The sequence below is a fragment of the Neolamprologus brichardi genome, chromosome 1 (genome assembly GCF_056152115.1).
Source record: "Neolamprologus brichardi isolate AB-2024 chromosome 1, ASM5615211v1, whole genome shotgun sequence".
Lineage (NCBI taxonomy): Eukaryota > Metazoa > Chordata > Actinopteri > Cichliformes > Cichlidae > Neolamprologus > Neolamprologus brichardi.
Genome location: NC_142104.1, coordinates 44,190,545 through 44,215,050, shown reverse-complemented (window position 1 = coordinate 44,215,050; position 24,506 = coordinate 44,190,545). Strand labels below are relative to the sequence as shown.

At 43.0% G+C, this 24,506-nt stretch overlaps 1 protein-coding gene across 2 annotated transcripts in view; it reads right to left on the bottom strand.

The window, feature by feature from the left end:
• The window catches only part of adamts17 (ADAM metallopeptidase with thrombospondin type 1 motif, 17), a 94,888-nt gene that overhangs the window by 14,397 nt on the left and 55,985 nt on the right, over positions 1-24,506 (bottom strand). The window contains exons 13-18 of one of the 2 annotated variants that reach the window (XM_087842988.1): positions 23,352-23,518; positions 22,177-22,304; positions 17,972-18,092; positions 3,909-3,989; positions 2,813-2,970; positions 466-625 (exon numbers count right to left, since the gene is read on the bottom strand). In XM_087842988.1, coding sequence (XP_087699114.1) covers positions 466-625; positions 2,813-2,970; positions 3,909-3,989; positions 17,972-18,092; positions 22,177-22,304; positions 23,352-23,518 — 815 coding nt within the window. The remainder of the gene's footprint in view (positions 1-465; positions 626-2,812; positions 2,971-3,908; positions 3,990-17,971; positions 18,093-22,176; positions 22,305-23,351; positions 23,519-24,506) is intronic. The other variant, XM_087842993.1, reaches the window with a different exon arrangement.

Genomic DNA, 24,506 nt, shown 5'->3' with positions numbered 1-24,506 from the left:
AGAAAGACAACTGCCATCAAAGTGAAAACCCTTAGTGACCCCGTATGTGTCAGGAGTATCGGAACAGTTCAGTTCATTTTGTCTAAACAAAGAGTCTCTGTGGCTTTTCAAACCCAAAAAATCCTTCCAATGTGTCCTGCCTAATTTGGGTCTATCAAGTCTACAGTACGCACATATGTTGTCATGGTTGTGAAGGTTTACGCACTGTCTTGATTTGGTGGACTGTCTGGTTTTGTTTTATTTTGAATTAATTTGTAAATTTATTCGTTAATTGAATCGTGTTTTTGTTTTCCTTAGTTCCTGGTTAAAGTTTTGTTTATATAGTTCTTTGAGCATTTTCCTGATTAGTTATATTCCCAGTTCCTGGTAGTTTGCAGTTTAGCTTCATCCTTTTGTGTCAGTTCCTCTGTATTACTTCATTTTTGTTTGTTTCACAAAGCAAACCAAATAAAGTAGAGAGCTTACCTCCTCCACAATGGACATTACAGTCTTGCCAGCTGCTATGTGTCCAGATGTAGAGATACTCTGGTTCCCTTTGTTCCTCACTGCTCCTGTTCTGACTTGTGTTTAAAGACACTGTGTACTCATAGTGGATCCCATAGCTCTGGTCATGAAATAGGAGAACCTGTTAATATGACATAGAAGGATTGAAAGACAAGGGAAGTTGTACCTATAGCTTACCAAATTTCTCTACATTTATTTGCTTTTCTAGCTGTAAAATATTGTTGCTAAACCCAGTCAAGTGTATAGCTGTTCTTTAAACTTTTCTTTTCTGTTCTTTAAACTTTAATAATAAAGCGCGTCAGAGATTTATAGCTGCACCAGAAGGAAGGTGGCTATTTAAAAAGGTAAAACTCAAATGCCTAATCCATTTCAATAGAGACATAACTTGTATCTTTAAAAAGACTGACAAAATCTGAGGGATGCAGATAGACTGGCTGATGGACTGAGATAGGACCACCATAGTCAAAGGAAGACTGCTGTTTCTGTTTGAATTGTTTAAATATAGTAACAACATGGCTGTGTTCTGTCCTTCTATAAAGTGGCTAAAATGGTATTTATAATTGTTTATTTGCCAAGTTGTCTGTTAGGGTTATAAAACTGGTCCAACCCTGGAGTTGGGTGCCTTTTTAATGCTTGAATGAATAACAGGTGAGCATTAAGTGGCTTAATAACAAAAACTCCTCTGATTCAGTGGTAGATACACTGAAAAAAAAAAAAAAATATATATATATATATATATATATATATATATATATATATATCTATATCACAAATATGTGAATTCAAGATATATGAAATTATGAAGCAAAGAATAAATGAATAAATAACTATATTTTCTTATATTTTAGATTCCTGAAAGTAGCCACCCTTTGCTTTGTTGACAGTGCTGCAAACCCATTGGCCTTCTCTCAGTAAGTGTCATGATGTAGTCACCTGAATTGGTTTTCCCTTCACAGGTGTGCCTTGTCAGGGTTCATTTGTTCTTGCCTTCTTAATGCGGTTGGGAACAGAAGTCAGGTCGGTACACAGCTGACAGCCCTATTTGACAACTGTTAGAATTCATATTATGGCAAGAACCAATCAGTGAAGTAAAAAGAAACGACAGTCCATCATTACTTTAAGAATTAAAGGTCAGTTAGTCCAGAAAATTGGTAAAACTTAGAGGTTTTTTGTGTCCCCAAGTGCAGTCGCAAAAACTATCAAGCCCTACACTAAAACTGGTTCACATGAGCACTGCCCCACGAAATGAAGACCAAGAGTCCCCTCTGCTCCTGAGGATAAATTCATTTGAATAACCAGCCTCAGAAATCACAACAGCACCTCAGATTAGTGCCCAGATAAATGCACACAGTAGCAGACACATCTCTACATCAACTGTTCAGAGGAGACTGCGTGAATCAGGCCTTTAAGAAATGTCGACTAAGGAAAAGCAACAAGCAGAAGAAATTTCTTTTGGCCAAGAAACACAAGGAATGGACATTAGACCAGTGGAAATCTGTGCTTTGGTCTGATGAGTCCAAATCTGAGATCTTTGATTCAACCCACCGCGTCTTTGTGCAGTCCAGAAAAGGTGAACGGATGGTCTCTACATGCATGGTTCCCACCGTGAAGAACGGAGGAGGAGGTGTGATGGTGTGGGGGTGCTTTGCTGGTTGGGGATTTATTCAAAACTGAAGGTACACCCAACCAGCATGGCTACCACAGTATCCTGCAGCGACATGCCATCATTGGTTCCGGTTTGCTTTTAATTGGACCATCATTTATTTTTCACCAGGACAATGACCCCAAACACACCTCCAGGCTGTGTAAGGGCCATTTGACCAAGAAGAAGAGTGATGTGAAGTGTTGCACCAGATGGCCTTGCCTCCACAGTCACCTAAGCTAAACCCGTTCAAGATGGTTTGGGATGAGATGGCCCGCAGAGTGAAGGCAAAAGGACCAACAAGTGCACAGCATCTCTGGGAATTCCTTCAAAGCTGTTGGAAAACCATTTCAGGTGACGACCTCATGAAGCTCATTAAGAGAATGCCAAGAGAGTGCAAAGCAGTAATCAAAGCAAAGGGTGGCTATTTTAAAGAATCTAAAATCTAAAACATGTTTTGAGTTATTTCAGACTTTTTTATTTATTACATAATTCTTCTGTATGTATTCATTAACAGTTTTGATGCCTTCAATGAGAATCTAAAATTAAGAAAAAACATTAAATCAGTATATGCGTCTAACTTTTCAACTACCAGTCAACTTTTTACTGGTAGTGTATCTGTGTGTGTGTGTTTGTTTCCATGAGTAGCAATACAAATCAATTTACCATTAGATATAAAGGAGTCTTAGTGGGTCCCTTGGCAGACATCTTCTCCCATATTCCTCTTCTAACATAGCGCACTGTGGTTCCAGCCAGCTCAAATTCTCCTGGAAGTTCAATTTTCCAGTCATTGTTGATGGACCTCTTACTTGAGTCTTTGAGAGCTATAAGTAAGATACAAGAAGTTACACACACACACACATATCTATATATCTATATATATCTATTCATATATATATCTATTAGGGGTGCAACGATACTCGTATCGGTATTGAACCGTTCGATACAGTGCTTTCGGTTCAGTACGCATATGTATCGAACAATACAAAATTTTTAATTTATTTGATCAACCTTTCTTCTGACGATGCTGTCTGTGTTGGAGCGCTCAGTGGATCTGCGTTTGACTACTCCACCTAGGCTGCACCGTCGAGTGCAGATCCACTGAGCATAGCGCAAGCTAGCGAGACAGAAGCTAAGCTCGTTGCAACATGGCAAATTGAACCTCCCCCACCCTCATTCAGATCTGGCGTTTGGAACTATTTTGGTTTTCATGTGACGTATGACCCTGAAGGTAAGCGCGTCATGGACTAAAGTAAAACAGTATGTTGGATGTGCCACGCAATGCTCAATTACATTGGTGGGAACTAGTGTGTTAGCGCAGTTAGCTCGTTAACGTGTTGACGCCGTCCAGCCCCACGCACGGGGCGATCCGCGGTAGCTCGTTAACGGTGATTTGCCGTGTTGTGGCGTTAACCTCATTTCAGATTAACGCTGACAGCACTAGTGGGAACACAACGAATATGACTGCACATTTACGCCGACATCATCCTAGTGCAAAGACAAGTGGAAGCAGACAAAAACAACAAGCATGCATGCTACAAACTTTACCCGAGTCATTTAGACAGCCGTTAGCACATGATTCTCCTTATGGGGACCTGATATGTTTAATATGCTGCTGAGAATATAGCCCAGAAGAAGCGTATAGTATAGCTTTTATTTTGGAAAGAGACATTTCTGGTATCTAATGTCTCAGCGTATCTAAAAGTGAGCGGCATTGTTGAGAAGAACCACAAAGTCATCTGGAAAACACAAGCATCATTACCCAAAAAACTATGTGAAGGTTTGTCCTCCACTACTCTGATCCTTCTAGCTCCTGCAGGGATCACCACAGCTTCGATATAGCCTGATGGAGACACAGAAGCAGGACAGAAAAACTATCAGAAGCAGAAGGTGGGCAAAAAGGGATGGGCTGGTTATTTCTGTCTACATCGGAGTTGTCTATTTAAAGATAAATTTAGTTCCTTACTCATGCTTACTCAAATAGCATAAGTACCAAACAGGGCACCAGAATCAACACATTAATCCGCAAGGATGGAAGCTTCATTGGTCAAAATTTGGAGAGGAGCAAACTTCTCTCCATCATGAACAACTCATCACACCCACCCCACTCTACTTTTGTATAGTCTTGCTTATTCTCTGACCCTCAAAGAGTTTCTCAGTCTTGTTCTCTAAAACCTAAAGAATTGTGGATTTGATCAACTGGTCCCGTAACAGAATTGACATCTTCTTGGGCTTGGGAGAGCCTGATTGTCCCGCGGAGACGTTTGCTGCCGGATACTCGATGGTCGGTTGCGTCGTGTGTCTGGTGACGCTCTCGATGGAGGACACTGAACGACATCTACCAATTCAGAACCATGATAACAGAGTTCTGGCTGATTGGAGCTGGCTCGGACCTGGCTTATCGAAGAACAAGAAGCGGCTACAGTTGTTTAAAATCCCACAAGGCTGGCCGACATGACAGACGATGGGCAGGGCTGTGAGTACTCAGACTGTGTTTTGAACGCAATATGGATAAGATCTTGGAGAAGAACAACAGGAATTGAGAGAATTGGTGACCAGTGACGGACATTAGAGCAGCTGTAAAAATTGGATGCAGTTGTTCGCACTAAACCCAAATCATCCATCTTCACTCATGCGGCTATCCCACTGGCGCCAGCTGAAGGCCTGCCAAGGTCTAAGCTGATTGGAACAACAAAAATCTCCATGATAACAGGATTGTTGTCAGAACTCTTTGTTCCTCCTTCAAGGCCGTCCGCGTTGATCGAAGATTGTTGACTTTTGCTTAACCGGGTGAAGGGACACTTTCTCTCCGTTGACACAGAACACACAGAACACACACACGCATGTACACTGACACAGACCTACACTCACCCCCCCTCCCCCCCCAAACGCCTTCGAAGCTTATGTCTTCTATGCTGTGAGATGTGATGATTCATGTGCTGAGGTGTTTTTTTCTGTTCTCAAACTGATCTCCCTGTTGAGGCTCAGTCTAGGGCAGACCTTCCCAAAGTGTGGGGCCCGCCCCCTATGGGGGGGTGCAAAGCCATTGCGTGGTATGAAAAGGGGAAAAAAACAAAACAAAAAACAAAACGCTTGGACACTGCTTCAATTCAATTCAATTCAATTTTATTTATATAGTGCCAAATCACAACAAATGTCACCTCAAGGCGCTTCATAGATACAGAGAAAAGCCCAACAATCATATGACCCCCTATGAGCAAGCACTTTGGCGACAGTGGGAAGGAAAAACTCCCTTTTAACAGGAAGAAACCTCCGGCAGAACCAGGCTCAGGGAGGGGCGGCCATCTGCTGCGACCGGTTGGGGTGAGAGAAGGAAGACAGGATAAAAGACATGCTGTGGAAGAGAGACAGAGATTAATAACAGATATGATTCAATACAGAGAGGTCTATTAACACATAGTGAGTGAGAAAGGTGACTGGAAAGGAAAAACTCAATGCATCATGGGAATCCCCCGGCAGCCTACGTCTATTGCAGCATAACTAAGGGAGGATTCAGGGTCACCTGGTCCAGCCCTAACTATATGCTTTAGCAAAAAGGAAAGTTTTAAGCCTAATCTTAAAAGTAGAGATAGTGTCTGTCTCCCGAATCCAAACTGGAAGCTGGTTCCACAGAAGAGGGGCCTGAAAACTGAAGGCTCTCCCTCCCATTCTACTTTTAAATACTCTAGGAACAACAAGTAGGCCTGCAGAGTGGGAGCGAAGTGCTCTAATAGGGTGATATGGTACTACAAGGTCATTAAGATAAGATGGGGCCTGATTATTTAAGACCTTGTATGTGAGGAGCAGGATTTTGAATTCAATTCTGGATTTAACAGGAAGCCAATGAAGGGAAGCCAAAACAGGAGAAATATGCTCTCTCTTTCTAGTCCCTGTCAGTACTCTTGCTGCAGCATTTTGGATTAACTGAAGGCTTTTCAATGAGTTTTTTGGACATCCTGATAATAATGAATTGCAGTAGTCCAGCCTGGAAGTAATAAATGCATGAACTAGTTTTTCAGCGTCACTCTGAGACAGGATATTTCTAATTTTAGAGATGTTGCGCAAATGGAAGAACGCAGTCTTACATATTTGTTTAATATGTGCGTTGAAGGACATATCCTGGTCAAAAATGACTCCAAGGTTCCTCACAGTGTTACTGGAGGCCAAGGTAATGCCATCCAGAGTAAGAATCTGGTTAGATACCATATTTCTAAGCTTTTCAGCGCCGAGTACAATGACCTCAGTTTTATCTGAGTTAAGAAGCAGAAAGTTAGTGGCCATCCAAGTCTTTATGTCTTTAAGACATTCCTGCAGTTTAACTAATTGGTGTGTGTTATCTGGCTTTATGGACAAATAGAGCTGGGTGTCATCTGCATAGCAGTGAAAATGTATGCTATGTCTTCTAATGATGCTGCCTAGGGGAAGCATGTATAATGTAAACAGAATTGGTCCTAGCACTGAACCCTGTGGAACTCCATAATTAACCTCAGTGTGTGAAGAGGACTCTCCATTTACATGCACAAATTGGAGTCTATTAGATAGATATGATACAAACCACTGCAGTGCAATACCTGTAATACCTACAGCATGTTCTAATCGCTCTAACAGGATATTATGGTCAACAGTATCGAATGCTGCACTAAGGTCAAGAAGGACAAGCACAGAGATGAGTCCACTGTCAGAGGCCATAAGAAGATCATTTGTAACCTTCACTAAAGCTGTTTCTGTGCTGTGATGAACTCTGAAACCTGACTGAAACTCTTCAAATAAACCATTCCTCTGCAGATGATCTGTTAGCTGTTTGACAACTACTCTTTCAAGGATTTTTGATATGAAAGGAAGGTTGGAGATTGGCCTATAATTAGCTAAGACTGCTGGGTCTAGAGATGCTTTTTGAGTAAAGGTTTAACTGCAGCCACCTTGAAGGCCTGTGGTACATAGCCGATTATTAGAGATAGGTTGATCATATATAAGATCGAAGAATTAATCAATGACAGGACTTCTTTGAGCAGTTTTGTAGGAATGGGGTCTAAAAGACACGTTGATGGTTTGGAGGAAGTAATTATTGAAGTTAACTCAGAAAGATCGATTGGAGAAAAAGAGTCTAACTTAACATCAATGGAACTAAGAGTAGCTGTAGATAATATTACATCTGTGGGATGATTATTGGTAATTTTTTCTCTAATGATAAAAATTTTATTTGTGAAGAAGTTCATGAAGTCATCACTAGTTAACGTTAAAGGGATGGTTGGCTCAAAAGAGCTCTGACTTTTTGTCAGCCTGGCTACAGTGCTGAAGAGAAACCTGGGGTTGTTCTTATTTTCTTCAATCAGTGATGAGTAGTAAGCTGTTCTGGCTTTGCGGAGGGCTTTCTTATAAAGCAACAAACTATTTCTCCAGGCTAAATGATGATCCTCTAAATTTGTGACACGCCATTTCCTCTCCAGATTACGAGTCATCTGCTTTAGGGTACGTGTTTGAGAATTATACCACGGGGTCAGGTACTTCTGATTAGAGACCTTAGTTTTCACCGGAGCTACAGTATCCAGAGTCGTACGTAGTGAGGAGGTGAAATTATTAACAAGATAATCGACCTCTGTTGGGGTAGCGTTCAGATAGCTGCTCTGCTCTGTGTTGGTACAGGGCATTGACGATGATAACAGTGGCTGGATTATATTCTTAAACTTAGTTACAGCGCTTTCAGAAATACATCTACTTTGATAAAGTCCACTCTCCACTGCTGCGTAATCAATTATTGTAAATGTAAATGTTATCAAGAAATGATCAGACAGGAGAGGGTTTTCAGGAAACACTGTTAAATGTTCAGTTTCTATGCCATATGTTAAAACAAGATCTAGAGTGTGATTAAAGTGGTGGGTGGGTTCTTTTACATTTTGAGAGAAACCAATTGAGTCTAACAACAGATTAAATGCCATGTTGAGGCTGTCATTTTTAGCATCAACATGGATGTTAAAATCACCCACAATAATTATTTTATCTGAGCTCAGAACTAAATTAGATATAAAGTCTGAGAAATCAGACAGAAACTCTGTGTAAGGCCCAGGTGGACGATAGATGATAACAAGTAAGACTGGTTTCTGAGTTTCACAGCTGGGGTGGACAATGTTAAGCATCAGGCTTTCAAATGAATTAAAAGTCTGTCTTGGTCTTTCATTAATTAATAGACTGGTGTGAAAAATTGCTGCCAAACCGCCCCCTCGACCTGTGCTTCGAGATTTCTGGTAGTTAGAATGACTCGGGGGTGTTGATTCATTTAAACTAACATAATCATCCTGCTGCAACCAGGTTTCTGTAAGGCAGAGTAAATCAATTTGTTGATCAATTATTAAGTCATGTACTAACAGAGACTTGGAGGAGAGAGACCTAATATTTAATAATCCACATTTCACTGTTTTACTCTTTGGTTCAGATGTGGATACTGTATTGTTCTTTCTTTGTAAATGTTTAAGTTGTTTGTTGCTGGTTTTTAGTTTGTTTTTTGTCTTTTTGGAAGCTGACACAGTCTCTATGGAGATGGGTTTTTGGGGGGGTAGCAGGAGGAGAGAAGCTGCAGAGAGGCGTGTAAGACTGCAACTCTGCTTCCTGGTCCCAACTCTGGATAGTCATGTTTTGAGGGGTTTAATAAATTTGTCGATATTTCTAGAAATGAGAGCTGCTCCATCCAAAGTGGGATGGATGCCATCTCTCCTAACAAGACCAGGTTTCCTCCAGAAGGTTTGCCAATTATCTATGAAGCCCACATCATTTCTGGGACACCACTCAGACAGCCAGCAATTTAAGGAGAACATGCGGCTAAACATGTCACTCCTGGTCTGATTGGGGAGGGGACCAGAGAAAACTACAGAGTCCGACATTGTTTTGGCAAAGTTACACACCGATTCAATATTGATTTTAGTGACCTCCGATTGGCGTAACCGGGTGTCATTACTGCCGACGTGAATTATGATTTTACTGAATTTACGTTTACCCTTAGCCAGCAGTTTTAAATTTCCTTCAATGTCGCCTGCTCTGGCCCCTGGAAGACAATTGACTATGGTTGCCAGTGTCTCTAGCTTCACATGTCTGAGAACAGAATCACCAATTACCAGAGTTTGACCCCCAGCGGGTGTGTCACCGAGTGGGGAAAAACGGTTAGACACATGAACGGGTTGGTGGTGTACCTGGGGCTTCTGTTTAAGACTATGCTTCCTCCTCACCGTTACCCAGCCGCCTTCTTTCCGCAGCTGCTTGGGATTTGCCGGGGAACAGCTAGCGGGGCCTACGCTATCTTCGGCTGCACCAGCTACAGGGGCCTGGCTAGCTAAGGGTGAGTGAAGGGTGCAAAGCCGAGTCTCCAGATCAGTAATCCTGGCCTCCAGAGCTGCAAATATGCTACATTTGTTACAGATATCATTACTGCTAAAGGAGGCCGAGGAGTAACTAAACATCTGACACAATGAGCAAGAAAGTGCAGAAGGGACAGGTGAAGTAGCCATGGTGCTAACGGGTCGGCTACAAGCTAAGCTAGCGAAACAGTACAGAGACAGTGAGTGAATACTTTGGCTATAAATTAGGTAGTGAGTACACAGAAGGTGTGCTTCGGATGAAGCACGTGAAGATTATACTGTGAAAAAAAGAATGTATTTAAAAGTTGTTAATTAAACTGCTAAGCAAATAAGCTACTCAGAAACACCACTGTGTTTGAGCAGGAACAGGAAGCGATACTATACCACAGAGCGAGCGAACACCAAGTGACAGCGCCACCGACAGGGCACTGCTGGCACGGGGCGCCCACAGAATCGCAAAGCAGGAGATGAAGCATCGCTGAATATGTTTCCAAACCAACTTCATTCTAAGCCAAAGACTAGAAAATATGGTGAAGCAAATCTTCCCTTTGGCTTCACCTGCACAAGTGCTGAGGTAGGTCTCCCTGCAGGATTTCCCTTCGTCGGGAGCAGCGCTGGGCTCTTCAAATTAAACAGGATCCCATATTCTTGATTTGTAGTTCACAAACACTTGTTGTAATGACTAACTACTCCTGACATTTTGGAGAAGTTTGCTCTTTATACAGTAAAGTTACAGCGGGATACAAATAACATCAGGCTGATCCTGTCACGATTTGTTCCCTCGGTTCAAATCACAGACAAACAGGATCCAACAGCTGTTTATGTTTTTGAACCCATTTTGCTCAGAGAGGCATTTTTTGAAAAATGTATTGATATCAATGTTGAATATTATTACACAGGAAAAAACAACATGTAAAATAATGACAGCGTGACGCCTCTGCCTTTGTAAATGGAGGGACAGTAACTGTGTGTAAAACCTGCAGACAGTCAGATTAACAGTATTTTGTCTCTTTCTGCAATTCTGCAATTCATCTCACGTAAACAATAACGTGTCCACAGCGTGACGTGAATAAAGGCACATACCTTTGACATTGTGACCAACTCTGTATTCCTCGTCCACACGTAAACGCAAAAAAAGAGTTTTAAAAAAATTTGTTTTCGGTGATTTGAAACGCCGTGTACGTGGACGAAACAGCTGCGTTTTCAAAAATACCCATGTAGGTGTGGACGTAGCGTAAAAGAGTTAGTAGTTTATTTTATTACTTCCTGTAATTTAGGGCTGCACGATTAATCGTTAGAAAATCGCGATCTCGATTCATACTTATGTGCGATCTCATTTCCAAATGACAACGATTTAAAAAAAAAAAAAAAAAAGATGACGATTGTACTGCATTTTGATCCGGGACGTAATCTGCATGAAAACAAGCGCTCACTCTTCCTGCTCAACAAATGACAAGGGCGGAGCCTTATACCACGTGATACAGGAGCTGGCTGCTAAAATTGGCAGGGAAAAAACAACGGAGAGCACGTCAGGGATGACGAGAAAGTGACAGGAGAAAATCCGTCCCGGTCAACCACCCAAACATCAATAACGGGAACCTTATACAGCGCTTCCCTATACCCGTCGAACTCCCGCAGGCACAAAGAAATTACGGAGGCTATCACTTATCACCTGACCAAAGATATGGCTCCATCAACACTGTGCAAAACGAGGGATTTAGGAGAATGATCAACACCCTAGACAAACGCTACACAGCGCCGTCCCGCAACTATTTTTCTATTGTTGCACTACCTGCTCTATACACGCAGTGTCGAGCAACGGTGGAGACGGAAGTTCAAGCAGTACAACATTTTGCGGCAAAGACAAAACGTGAGACATTTGTTGTTTTTATGTTTATTTATTGTTTTTATGTTCAGTCTCAACTGTTACGAAGTTGATGTGCAGTTAATAAGTGCAATAAATATTTATACTGGAAAAGATCGTGAGAGAATCGTGATCTCAATTCTAAGCCAAAAAAATCGTGATTCTCATTTTATGCAAAATCGTGCAGCCCTGCTGTAATTTATTGCAGATTACTTGTATTTGCTTAATTGTTTACTAAATGTTTGAGGTGTGAAATAAACCGCAATGGAGCAAAATATGGGTGTGTGTGGTTGGAGGATGTGTGTGCGCGCGTGCGCGGGGGGCGCGAACATTTTTCTTGTAAAACAAAGGGGGGCCCAGCAAAAAAAGTTTTGGAACCACTGGTCTAGGGGGAGTTCTTCCTTCTTCTCGTCTTTCCTCATGTTGTGCATTTTCCATTGTTATACCTCTCCGACCTGTATTCCCCATGTGATTTTTGTGTAATGTATGTATGGTCAGAAGGGTAAGATGGCGCTGGCACAGCTGGCAGCCTTAACCCAATTTCCCTCGGGGTGAATAAAGTATTATCAATCTATCAATCAATCAATTATTGAATTCAACTTTATTTATACAGCACCAAATCACAACAACAGTCACCTCAAGGCGCTTTATATTGTAATGTATTATGTGACTGAAATACTGTAATATTGTAACAACTGCAATAGGTTTGTGCATGATGCAGTGTATGCCTCTGCATTTAAAAAAGAGCATAAAGCACTTTGGTGAGAAGCAGTATGGCTTAATACTGAAAAAGGGAACGACAGATTCTGACTTTGACAGTGTTGATGGAGAAGTATAGATGAACTGGGAAGAAGCCACACAGTGTTTTTGTGTATCAAGAGAAAGCATATGATCGAGTGCCAAGAGAAGAACTGTGGTGCTGCATGAGGAAGTCAAGAGTGGCAGAGAAGACAAGTATGAGACAGCAAGACAGCGGTGAGACGTGAGGTAAGAGTGACAGACAAAGTGAGAGTACATCAGGAATCTGAGCCCCTTCTTGTTTGCACTCGTGATAAACAAGTTGGCTGTTGATGGTAGCTGGCTAGATACCAACAGTGCACTCAGGTACTTTACTACCCACTGCAGGCCATTGTAATCACCAACAGTGGAGTAACCACATCACACTCTTATATGCAAGATGTTATAATACTTTGTACAGTGCATCAGTAGAAGGTGGAAAGAATACCAAGATGGCGATGCGGACAAACACAACAGCTCAGAGCTCTTCCATTTGGTGCTCTTTTTTGTTTGTTTTTGTATGTCTCATGCTATTTTATCAACAGTCTGTTAGGCAAACATCATGTATGGTGGTGACAGCCCCCAGTGACACCCCCTGAGTAAGAAATGTGGGATTTCTCCAACAGTGGAGTGCTGCAGTGCAGTCTGCTGTCACTCTGATATGGCGGTGGGTATGGCGCTTTTGATTGAGTCTCAGTGATGCAACCAATCGCTGAAATTCCCTCATATGCAGTCTGCCTAGTGGAAGTCGGTGAAGACGCCATTAATCCCAGCATCTGCAGGCATCTTCTGAATGGGAGATATCTTCCCTCCTGAAAAATGCCGGCAGGTGACAGCATTTTTTTTACTCTGTCCACAGAGAGGCATGCTCTGTACGAGGTGGAGTTTAGAGCTATTCCTATGAAAGAGATGGCCTGAGCTGGCTGCAGGACACTCTTTTCGTAGTTTATGGTGAAACCCAGAGCCATCAGATGATCCACTGTCAACCTGGTGTGCTCTCTCCCCGTTATTTCTGACTCGGGCGGGCGGTCCGCGCTTGACCAGTGCTCATGGGGCCGGACACCACTGAGGGAATCAACCCCGGTGGTGTCTGGGTGCGTGGGGGCATTATGTTTTTCAACATAATCTCTGTGTTTTTCACACATTTTTCCCGTGCCCTTGGCAACATGCCTGGATGCAACGGGTAAGTTTTTAATAAACAGTGTGTCTTGTGAGACAGACATGCTTGATTCAGCTGAACAGTGTCTCGCCATCTCTTTGTTGAAATGCGCTCTGTGGGATCCAACTCGAGTCCCAGGCGCTAAAAGTTGGAGGCAGAACACACCTCTCCGAACGGGCTCCGAAGCTGAGCCCTGGAGTGAACTTGGAGCCCGGGCTGGTCCGGGTCCGATCTCCCCGTGGGGGATGTTAGGCAGTCCGCTTCTTCTTGCGGTCCGACTGCTTGGCTGGTGGTGGGGCACCCTGAGCGGCAGCAGGGACATGTTTCCTGGGCCAGTGGGTCCAGTGGACCCTGGGCCGCGACCTGCGGGGCTGCGCCGCGAGGGATTCTAAACATCGGCACGCCGGCTGGTGACCTGAGTGAACGTGCGGCGACTGGGTGGAGGCAGGGGCGCAGCCTGGGTCTTCCGAGGGGACACAGCTGCAGGGCCTCTCCCTCTTTCTTTCTCTCCTTGCACAGTCTTTGCATGGTGGCAACGGCGGTCCCGAAAAGGCCAGCGGGGTCGATGCTTTCATCCAGAATGTCACGTTTTTCTCTGTCTGAAAGCCCCGAGAAGTTCAGCCATCTTGCCCTCTCCTGTAGGACGGTGATGCTGAGAGCTCTGCCCGCCGCTTGTACTGCTGCTCTAGTGAGGTGGAGACACTGGTCTGTAACAACGCCCAGCTCTTCCCACAGCTCGCTAGCATCCGGGTTTGTAGCAGCCTGGTCCTGGAGCTCCGCCGAGTAGGCTAGCAGGAGCGATGAGGCGTTCAATGCCCTAACGGTGGTGGCAACTGATTTATACGCCTTGTCAGCCAGGGAGGACTGCAGGCGTTCGGCCTTGGACAGCAGGGACGGACCAGGTGACATGGAAAGTTTCTGGTTTGGGTGGAGATGAAAAGCCACCAGATTCTCCACTGTGGGAATTTGGTAGATGCCCTTTTCCTTCATTCCAGCGCAGTCAAACACCGCCACTTCCTGCACGGGGTTGGGTGACGAGAATGGCTTTGCCCAGCAGCGTGTGACTTCGTCTGTGCATTCGGGGAAAATCGGCAGTACCTGCTTAGTAGTACGCTTCGCTTTGGGGAGCCTTTTACCCTCGTATTGTGAGGTGGAGGTCTCCGTTGTCACCGCGGGCCATGGGATCGCCAGCTTTTCAGCTGCCCATTTTGCAACGTCAAATAGCTCCATGCCACGGGACTGTGTGCCGGGGTTATCACAATCGGCCCCTTGTGTCATCCTCGTCCGAGACGGGATGTTCCGACGCTCCCTCAGAGGATTCGCTGAGTAGCTCGTCATTAGCCTCGAGGGAATCAGACAACATAGCTTCGCAGCTGACCTCGGCATCATCCGCCATTTGATATCCCGAAAGAGATACTGACTGACCAGGTCACGTTGTTCATGTCTCACACACTAAAAGAGCTATATGCATTACTGGGCATTAAATCTATTCGGACTTCAGACTTCAGTCTGAGGGTGGTAGATGCTGCCTTTTTTAGTGCTAAAATCCACGATCCATAAGTTCATTCGCGTAACTGGGATCGCTGGCTAGACCCTCTGTTATTTCCAGCGCAGGAGGTGCCCCAGGGCTCCACAGGATTTTCTCCCTTTGAGTTACTGTTCGGCAGGAAGCCGCGGGGGGTGTTGGACCTGATTAAAGAAAACTGGGAGGAAGGTCAGAGGCTGGCTGAAAAGGAGAATCAGTACGACCTGGACCTGCAAGCAAAGCTGCCCACTTTGGGGAGGTTGTCACAAGAAAATTTGCTCCAGGCCCAGGAACATCAGCAGCGCTTGTACAAAAAAAGGGGCTAGATTCAGGCAATTTTTACGAGGAGATAAAGGGTTGTATTCCTCCCGTCTTTAACTTTAAGTTACTCGCCAAGTGGGGAGGACCTTTCATGGTCACACGGCGAATGTGGGACGTAAACTATGAGGTGGTATGGTCAGACAGAGGTGGAACCACACAGATATTTCACGTTAACCTCCTTAAACCATGAAGAGAGGCTGAAACCACTTCTCTGGTTAGCGTGGTTAAGGAAAGAGAACAGTTGTGGTCAGTGGTGCTGAATTCCTCTATTCCTGCCTCCCTCCATTGAGATGACCATCTCACACAGGCCCAGAGAGTGGATGTTGCTGCATTGCAACAGCGGCTTGCAGAGCGGTTTGTTCTTCTCCAAGCACAAGAGACAGACTGTGCAAAAGGAATTGGCACAAATGCTTAAGCTGGGAGTAATAGAAGAGTTGCACAGTGCTTGCTGTAGCCCCATAGTTCTTTTAGTGAAGAAGTATGGGTCTATACAGTTCTGTGTTGCAAGGTGAACTTAGTCTTATGGTTTGATGCTTATCCCATGCCCTGGATGGATGAGCTCCTTGACTCCTTACTTACTTTTTACGACGCTGGATTTAACCAAGGGCTACTGGCAGATTCCTTTGTCTATGGAAAAAACGGCCACCCAATATGGTTTGTACGCTGGTTTGGAGCCCCTGCCACTTTCCAGTGCCTCATGGACCGGGTGCTGCATCCGCATGCTGCATATGCTGCCGCCTACCTGGAGGATGTTATCATCCATGACGACACCAGAGTGGAGCATGTGTAGCAGGTGGCCGCAATCCTGGAGTCCCTGAGGCAGGTGGCACTCACGGCCAACCCAAAGAAGTGTGAAGTTGGACTGAGGTACAATATTTAGGGTACCACTTGGGAAGCGGGCAGGTGCGTTCACAGATGGATAAAACAGCAGCCATTGCATCTTGCTCGTGTCCTAAGACGAAAAAGGAGGTGAGGCGGTTTTTGGGGCTGGCCGGTTCCTACCGCCAGTTCGTGCCCGTTTTGCAGAGGTGACCAGCCCCCTTGACAGACCTTAGCCGAAAGGGTGCCCTAGATCTGGTCCGGTGTAGGAAGCAGTGCAGATTTCCTCTCCCACGCCCTAAGTTGGGTGGTGGGGGTGTGTAGCGGAGTGTGGTTGGTGGCTTCTATGCAGGGGAGGAGTGGAGCAGTGGGTTCAGGGTGTGGTGTCAAGGAAGGCTGGTTTTCGCAGCCGGTGAGCATCATCTAATCATTTGGGTTACAGTTAGGGTTAGGGTTAGGCATTCATTTTTGATGGTTAGGTTTAGGGTAAGCGGCTATTATGTCAATTAGATGTCCTCACTAAAATATAAAAAAAAGGGTATGTGTGTGGTTGTGTAGGTGTGTACGCAGATGCTTGAGGGGAGTGTTTAAATGTGTGGGGGTAAACACTAGGGGTGGGGGTTTTGAGTATCGATTTATCGATATCGATCAATAATTTGTAGAGAGATATTTTATCTCTCTCCAAACAACACTGAGTGAACCAGCAGCCAAAGAAGATCCAAACTACACTTCACATTTCGCTTCACATAAACATCGTCACGAATTTCCTCTGACTTTTGCTGTTTTGCTTCCACCACGATAAAAATCACACTTCATGTAGAGATCTCTCTCTCTCTCTCTCTCTCTCTCTCAGGAAGTTTCCCATCTAAAAATCAGTTTTTTGCATTATTTGCTTATTCATTACCCACCAGTCTACGGTGTCGCCATTTTTTTTTTTTACTTACTTCTGACAGTAAAGCCTCATTTCTGCTGTACAACACTGAACAAATTTAAACTTTTTAAAATTATGCAAAATTGCAAAATCCTTAGATGTGTCTCTAATCAAACCTCTGTAACTTTGCTCTGCTTCACTTCGTTTTTGATCTACTGCACAATATTTTTAAATGGTAAATGGCCTGCATTTGCACTGGCGCTTTACTAGTCCCTAAGGACCCCAACGCGCTTCACACAACCAGTCATCCACCCATTCACACACACATTCACACACTGGTGATGGCAGCTACATTGTAGCCACAGCCACCCTGGGGCGCACTGACAGAGGCGAGGCTGCCGGACACTGGCGCCACCGGGCCCTCTGACCACCACCAGTAGGCAACGGGTGAAGTGTCTTGCCCAAGAACACAACGACCGAGACTGTCCGAGCCGGGGCTCAAACCGGCAACCTTCCGATTACTAGACGAACTCCCAACTCTGCCCAGACCACGAAAACCGCCTTTATGTTTTTCTGTGGTTTATTCTCAGTTACTTCGACAAAGGAATCTGCTGTGATGCTCACACCTTTGATAAAGTCTCACAAGTGTCAGCTTTCTTTTTATAGATACAAAAATATAGATATGTACTGATAAGTGATCAGAATTATAATATTTCTGACTGTCTGAGGCAAAATTTACCCGATTCAAATAGAATCGAATCGGATCGAATCAATTCAGGACCTTGTGAATCGGAATTGAATCGATTCTAGGAATAATAAACATCTAATAATCTCTCAACTATTACAGTAACTGGTGAGCTAAAATTAAATTGCATCTCGTTGTGTTGGAAAAGAAGCAAATGCAAAGACAGAAACATCCATCATGTTATAATATACCATTGTAAAATTTTAATAAACAGAAAACATTAGAATATGTTGGTTTCACCTGAAATATTTATTTAGGATTGCTTTTGGAAGAATCAATTTAAACAATCCATCAAAACACATCGAATCAGGAGTCAATGGCAAAGACTGGGTACTTGTTACAAAACGCAAAAAGAACTACAAAAAAACATCTGAGCAGCATACTAGCTCGACACTCACCCATTCCCCTGGTGTGGTTGAAGTCCCCTGTCACTATTTTACAGGACCGTCCATCTCCATTACAAACACCACAGCGGTCCTCTTTAGCAGATGAGCCAATGATGCCGTCACAGCCGATTTTCTGTCCATAACAAAACAAAACCCAACTGTAAAATGGAGGAAGTACATTAAAATGTACATCTTTGTATGCATATGTAAAATTATATCCTTAGGTCAACATGCAGCATTCGCCAAAAGGATTGTATATTACCTTTAGCATGGAATGAGTTTACCACAATATTAACAGATGAAATAAATTATTTAATTTACCCATAATGTAACAGTAAATAATTGAGGTCTTTTTGTTGTTTTTATTGTTAGGACTGAAAAAGAACAGAAAATGCAGCCCATTAAAAAAAAGATCAGTATTAATTAATCTATTTCTTTGCCTCTCTCCTAGCATGCCATTACTCACATGCCAGGATTTTTTAAAAATAAGCCTCCCACTATGGCGTTATTTTTGTGCCACTATTCTGAGCGCACGTAAAAACAATTTGCAGGTGCAAGTGTTGCATTTTGAGGAGAAATTTATTTTGAGAGAAGAAAAGCTGAATTTGAGTGAACAAACTTCATTGCTGCGTGCAGAAAATGTATTTCAGTGTTTGCTATTATTCACACACACAACAGCAGCCCCTCTCGCTCAGTGTTTGCATTTGCGCTCGCTCGCAATGTGTTGCTCGCGCTCTCAACATTTTTGCCCGTGGACGTTCAACTCTTTCTCTACACCGTTATGTTTGTGCCACAAAACCAGCCAATCACAGACTTGGATGCAAAAAAATCTGATTGGTTGTTTTGGTCTCCAATCAGCTCGAAATGACGAAATGCAATATCCCAGAATGCTTTCGTCCAAAACTCAAACGAGGCAGTGGCGGAGGAACGCGCAGAGGTGGAGTTTGAAATATTACTCTTTCTGGATCACAAAATAAACTTTTAAAATATTTTCAGTCGAGAACGGTGCTGCGTAAACTTCAAATATCTGCTCGATTTATCAAGACATATTTGCAAAAGTGCTCTGACGTTTTCGGAGATGTCTGTTACCCACCAGCTGACCGGGTGGTCAAGGCGCGGCTCCCGGCACACCGTTTTCATATATTTCACACATATTTTCACGGACCGGCCTTAACGTTTCGCGGATAAATACAACAAAATAAAATGATACGACCAAAACAAAAACTGTGGTATTTTGAAAATATAATAATCAATGCAAACTCACGGTGTAATTGTGTAACTTTATTAGAAGTGTCCTCCTGAAATGCGCCAACAACATTGAGAGTAACATCCTCCTCTCTCCCCCTTAAAGCTCTTTGGTCGATATGGTAACTCCTAAATATTTATTTCAAAATAAGACACAACTACAAAACAAATGTAAAGTACGTGAAAATTAGAGAAGGACCGATCCGATATTACGTATCGGTGCGATACTGACCTAAATTACTGAATTGGATATCGGAGAGGAATAAAAAACGTTATCCGATCCAAAGTATAACAAAATTACCTCACAAAACGCTACTTGGCCTAACCCAGCTCAGCGCATCAGAGCAGTATGTGATAGAGCTGATGTCAGTGGTCTGGTGGAGCATTTGGAGCCTCGCTACCTGCTTCCAAACCGCAGCATTTCATCTCAGAGAAAACTATCCCAGAGTAAAACAAGTGTGTAAGTGCATCTCTGAATGTTTGCATAGTATTTCAATGTTTACCTTAACAACTGATATATGGAGCCACAACTGGACTGGAGTTTCATATTGAGGCGAAAAGGAAGCGATTTTTCCCGGACTTCAGCTAGAATGAAAAAAAAGGCACAAAGCTGAAGTTATTCTGTCTTTGCCGCACAGCTGCCTCTTCTCTCATTCTCTCCTCCTCCCTCCCTGCTGCTACTTCAATTATGAAACTGATCAATAATCAGCTGATTGGCTTTTCCCATCTTACTTTTTTGTTTATCGCCCACTTCGCGCCAGAAAGAGGAGACTAGCGGATAAACAACAGCAGCAGGTTTAAGCTTGATCAGCTGTTGTTAGAATTTATTTAATATTAATTTCTAGTATCAGCTGATGTTTGCTGGAGCCACAGCTGTAAAGCTGCTGGTCATGATGTGGGTTTGGATATGTGGTGAGAGGGAACGATGAAGATGAAACCAGGAGATGTCCTTACTGAATCATCAGAGCTGAACAGGTGATGGAGAAACAGGTTTACCTTTTAGGTGACATGAATGAGTTGAAGTTATGAACTGTTTCTGAGAGACAAATAACACCAGGATCCTTTTCTAAGTAGCTGACAGCTGGTAACTGTGCAGGGGCGGGTCTAGCAAAGTTTTGCCAGGGGGCCAGGGAGGGCATTAACAGGGAGAGGGGGGCACAAAGAAATACTTTTATTTGTTATTTCATTAAAAATGACTAACTTTTAATAAATAATAATTCTCTTAATGTTAACTAAAATGCTCATCTGATTAAATATATAGAAGTCCATTACTGTATATAGTAACTGTTAAGTCTAATATACCCTAGTAAGCTATACTACTTTTTCCTTTGGGAACCATCTGTGCAGTCTGCAGTTCTGTTGAAGAAAGATGTTGAATCCATTTAAAAATTGTAGAAAAATAATTTATTTCTGTGTATTTGTTTTACACATGCATTAAATTAAAGTTGATTATGTTGATTAAGCATTGTGAGGTAGAGGGTAGGGGGGGGGGGGGGGGGGGGGGGTCCCTAATGTTTTTGATGGGAGTTGGTAATCCTATTAGTTAGGCTGTTTAATATTTCTGCTAAGTGCTCTTTAAGATACCAGAACAGGGAGGATGGAGCAGGTTTAAGTTTATTAGATTGATCAGTTTTGCTGAACTATGAAATATTTTGGGTGCAGATGTTTGTTTGTTTTTTGTTTTTTTTACATACAGTTATAACAGAATAGCTTTAGTGTTTTGTTTTTTAAAACTTGAGTATGAACTTATACAAAATGCAGCAAGATAGTTTTATTGATTACAAAATACACTATATCGGATTCATGATTGGTATCGGTATCGGACATAAAAAAGTGGTATCGTGCCATCTCTAATGAAAATATATAATTCACCATAACGTTAAATCAATGAAAGCCCTGTGCTGGTTTCTCTGCAACAAACGTAATGATGAACAATGACACCCGAAGTGTGCCGTCATATCCCCTGATGTAAAATGTTCTTTTTTTATTTAAACAGCTGACTCTGAATTAAATCTAACATTAAAAAAAAAAATTAAATTCAGGAGGAAACATTTTCATAATATGACGGGTGAAATTGAATAAAACGGTCCAGTTATGAAGCTGAACTTTAATCTCAGCCAAACCGATTTACTCAGGAACAAATCAAACACTGAAATAAACCAAACATTAACATTTAGAAGTTATCTGAGTGACTTATATATCGTGTTTAACCCAAGTAGTGAAAGACCGCAGGGGGTTGAAAATGATGTGCTGGGAGTCTGCGCCTTGACCACCCAATTAGCTGGACTGGGACAAAAATCACAGACTACACCAGCAGGTATTACAGGAAAAACCATAAAGCCTTTGAACTAACAAACCGACATCATGACCAGCAGCTTTACAGCTGTGGCTCCAGCAAACATCAGCTGATACTAGAAATTAATATTAAATAAATTCTAACAACAGCTGATCAAGCTTAAACGTGCTGCTGTTGTTTAGCGCGACATCCGCTGGTTTCCTCTTTCTGGCACAAAGTGGGCGATAAACAAGAGAGGAAAGCCGATCAGCTGATAGGAGAGGGAGGGGGGAGAATGAGAGAAGAGGCAGCTGTGCAGCAAAGACAGAATAACTCCAGCTTTGTGTCTTTTTTTTCATTCTCGCTGAAGTCCGGGACAAATCGCTTCCTCTTCACCTCAATACGGATGTGTTGTAATTTCTCCAGTCCAGAGTTGATCGTGACCAATGAGCTAATCCACCACCTTTCATTCTTTACACCGTTACAAAAACAAACAAACATAGAAATGAAAAATCACCATCGGCCCACCGGTACGCCCAATGGCCAGTCCAGCTATGCGCTCAGCTGGTGTAGTGTGTGAGTGACATACTGAATGTATCTAGAGCTGGGAGGCCCCAGAAGACAGAAGTCACGAATGGAAAGAGATCAAACTGTATGTGGTTTCATTACTTATGTGCAATATTGGATACATATGTACCTGACATCTTCCATTAACACACAGGTCCACCTCATACGGTCCACAGGGAGTCCCGTCCATTACTCTGTCAGCCATCAGAACTGGGACGTCTCGGCCCACTGGGCTGCAGAACAACATGCATGGCTTATCTAAACACACACAAAATCCAGTAGTAAGATGTATGCATGTATGACGTTAGTATGATGTGAACTAATAAAAACAGTCAAGTCTGATTTTGAGCCGGTGTTAATTCGAAATAATAGAAATATTAATGGCATGGTGAACTGGGTTCACAAACATTTTTCATAATTTCTATGGACAGGATTTCTAGGCGCAGCCAAGTGGCGGAGGGCTTTCACTTTGGTGGCCTCAGAATCTCATCTCTGCTTTTCGCGGATGATGTGGTTCTGTTGGCTTCACTGTTAAATGCTTCACATTTAACAGTGTTTCCTGAAAACCCTCTCCTGTCTGAGAGGGTTTTCAGGAAACACTGTTAAATGTTCCGTTTCTATGCCGTATGTTAAAACAAGTGTGTGATTAAAGTGGTGGGTGGGTTCTTTTACATTTGGAGAGAAACCAAATGAGTCTATTAACGAATGCCGTGCTGAGGCTGTCATTTTTAGCATTATTTGAGCGAGAACTAAATCAGATAAAAAGTCTGAGAAATCAGACAGAAACTCTGTGTAAGGCCCAGGTGGACGATCACAAATAAGACTGGTTTTTGAGTTTTCCAGCTGTGGTGGACGAGGCCAAGCAGCAGCCGCAGGGGTCCAGAGAGGCGTCAGCTGACACCCTCCTGTCTCCGCTGAGAGCTCAGGCAAGCCAACCCAGCCTCCTCCGTCGTCTGCTGGGGAATCGGGCGAGCTTATCCAGCCAGCTACTTACTCGGCATTGCTGTCCGAGCCTGAGAAGTGTCCTGAGTGGACGGTGTGCACTGCGTAGCTCTGTCTCTGCCAGAGGCCTCCACACCGTCTGGTTGTGATTCAGCTCCGCCACAGCACCACACATGACAATATATGATTTGAGAAGCATTGCCATAGTTTTGAAACTGACATCTGATGCCCAGACATGCTTCCAGACACATTTATAAACTGCTGTGCTTCAGAGGTTTACAAACTACACACTATTGAAAGGCATGAAAAAGGCACTGATTGTAATGAGTTCAGTACTGTGCAGTACGACGTTATGGAACTCACCATCATTAACAATAGCAGTCAGCATGCCGCCCTTCTTGTTGGCTTGTTGGTTATAGGAGAGACACTGCAAGTCTCTGAAGCTGGGTGACCCCTTGGGACAGGGAGGGGCTTCACAGGCCTTGTGTTCCACACTGGCCTGTGGGCAGTGTCGCCCACCTGGACCAGGTCTGTGCCCACACAAACACACAAACACAAACAGTGTGAACACTTAGTTTAGCAAACAAGAAGACTGGAGCGTTAGTATTAAAGTAACACATGTAAGCATCACATATGTTTCATAATGCCTGTAAGGAGCTTTTTAGTACTAAAAGCAGTTATTCAGTAGATTAATACATGCAAAGTGCCTTAAACCTCATACTTCTTTTTAATAGCCAGCAAGGGGACACCTCTTCTGATTGCAAAAAGACCCTTGCTATGTGACCACACTTTATATGAGCTTGTGGTCTTAATCAGCAGCTGCAGTGTTTCTGTTTCACAGTCAGCATGTGTAATATATAAATGAATACATTTTTCAGAAATTGGACATTTCGGTACTATAAATCCTTTGTAGACTGATCTCATGAAATATTCTAATCATTGGGCATACTTACTTTTGAATTGTTGTGGGATAAAACCATCAAAATTAAAATCAAAAGTAAATCTTGAGATATGTTAAAGTTTACCTTTGAGATTAATTTACAAAAGAAAAGTTTTTGCAATATTTTAATTTTTCAGATATATTAACTTCAAATACTTGTAGTACTCTTGGCTGCTGCCTCAAAGCACATTGTGCGCTGTCTATCTTGCGTGCTGCACAATAGCGTTTAATATTTAGTATCTACTGTTATCTACTGCTAGCTAGTTTATTGTGATGGTGCTGTTTTTATTATGTTGCTCTTTTTTTGTTGTTGTTTGTTTTCTCTTCTGTTTTTTTTCTCCATACAGGTGATCCAGGTGTTTTGTTTGTTTTTCTTTCTTTCTTCCCCCCCTTTCTCACCGTCTCTTCTCCCCTCTGGTTTTCTTTCTCTCCCTCTTTCTTTCATTCTTTCTCCCTGTCCTATCCCCCATCATGTCTGTCCCGTTTGTAGCAACCGAAAATAAAATAAATTCATAATTATAATAAAGGTCAATCAAATGGACCAATATGGCAAGGCCATGATGATCCACTTGGTAAAA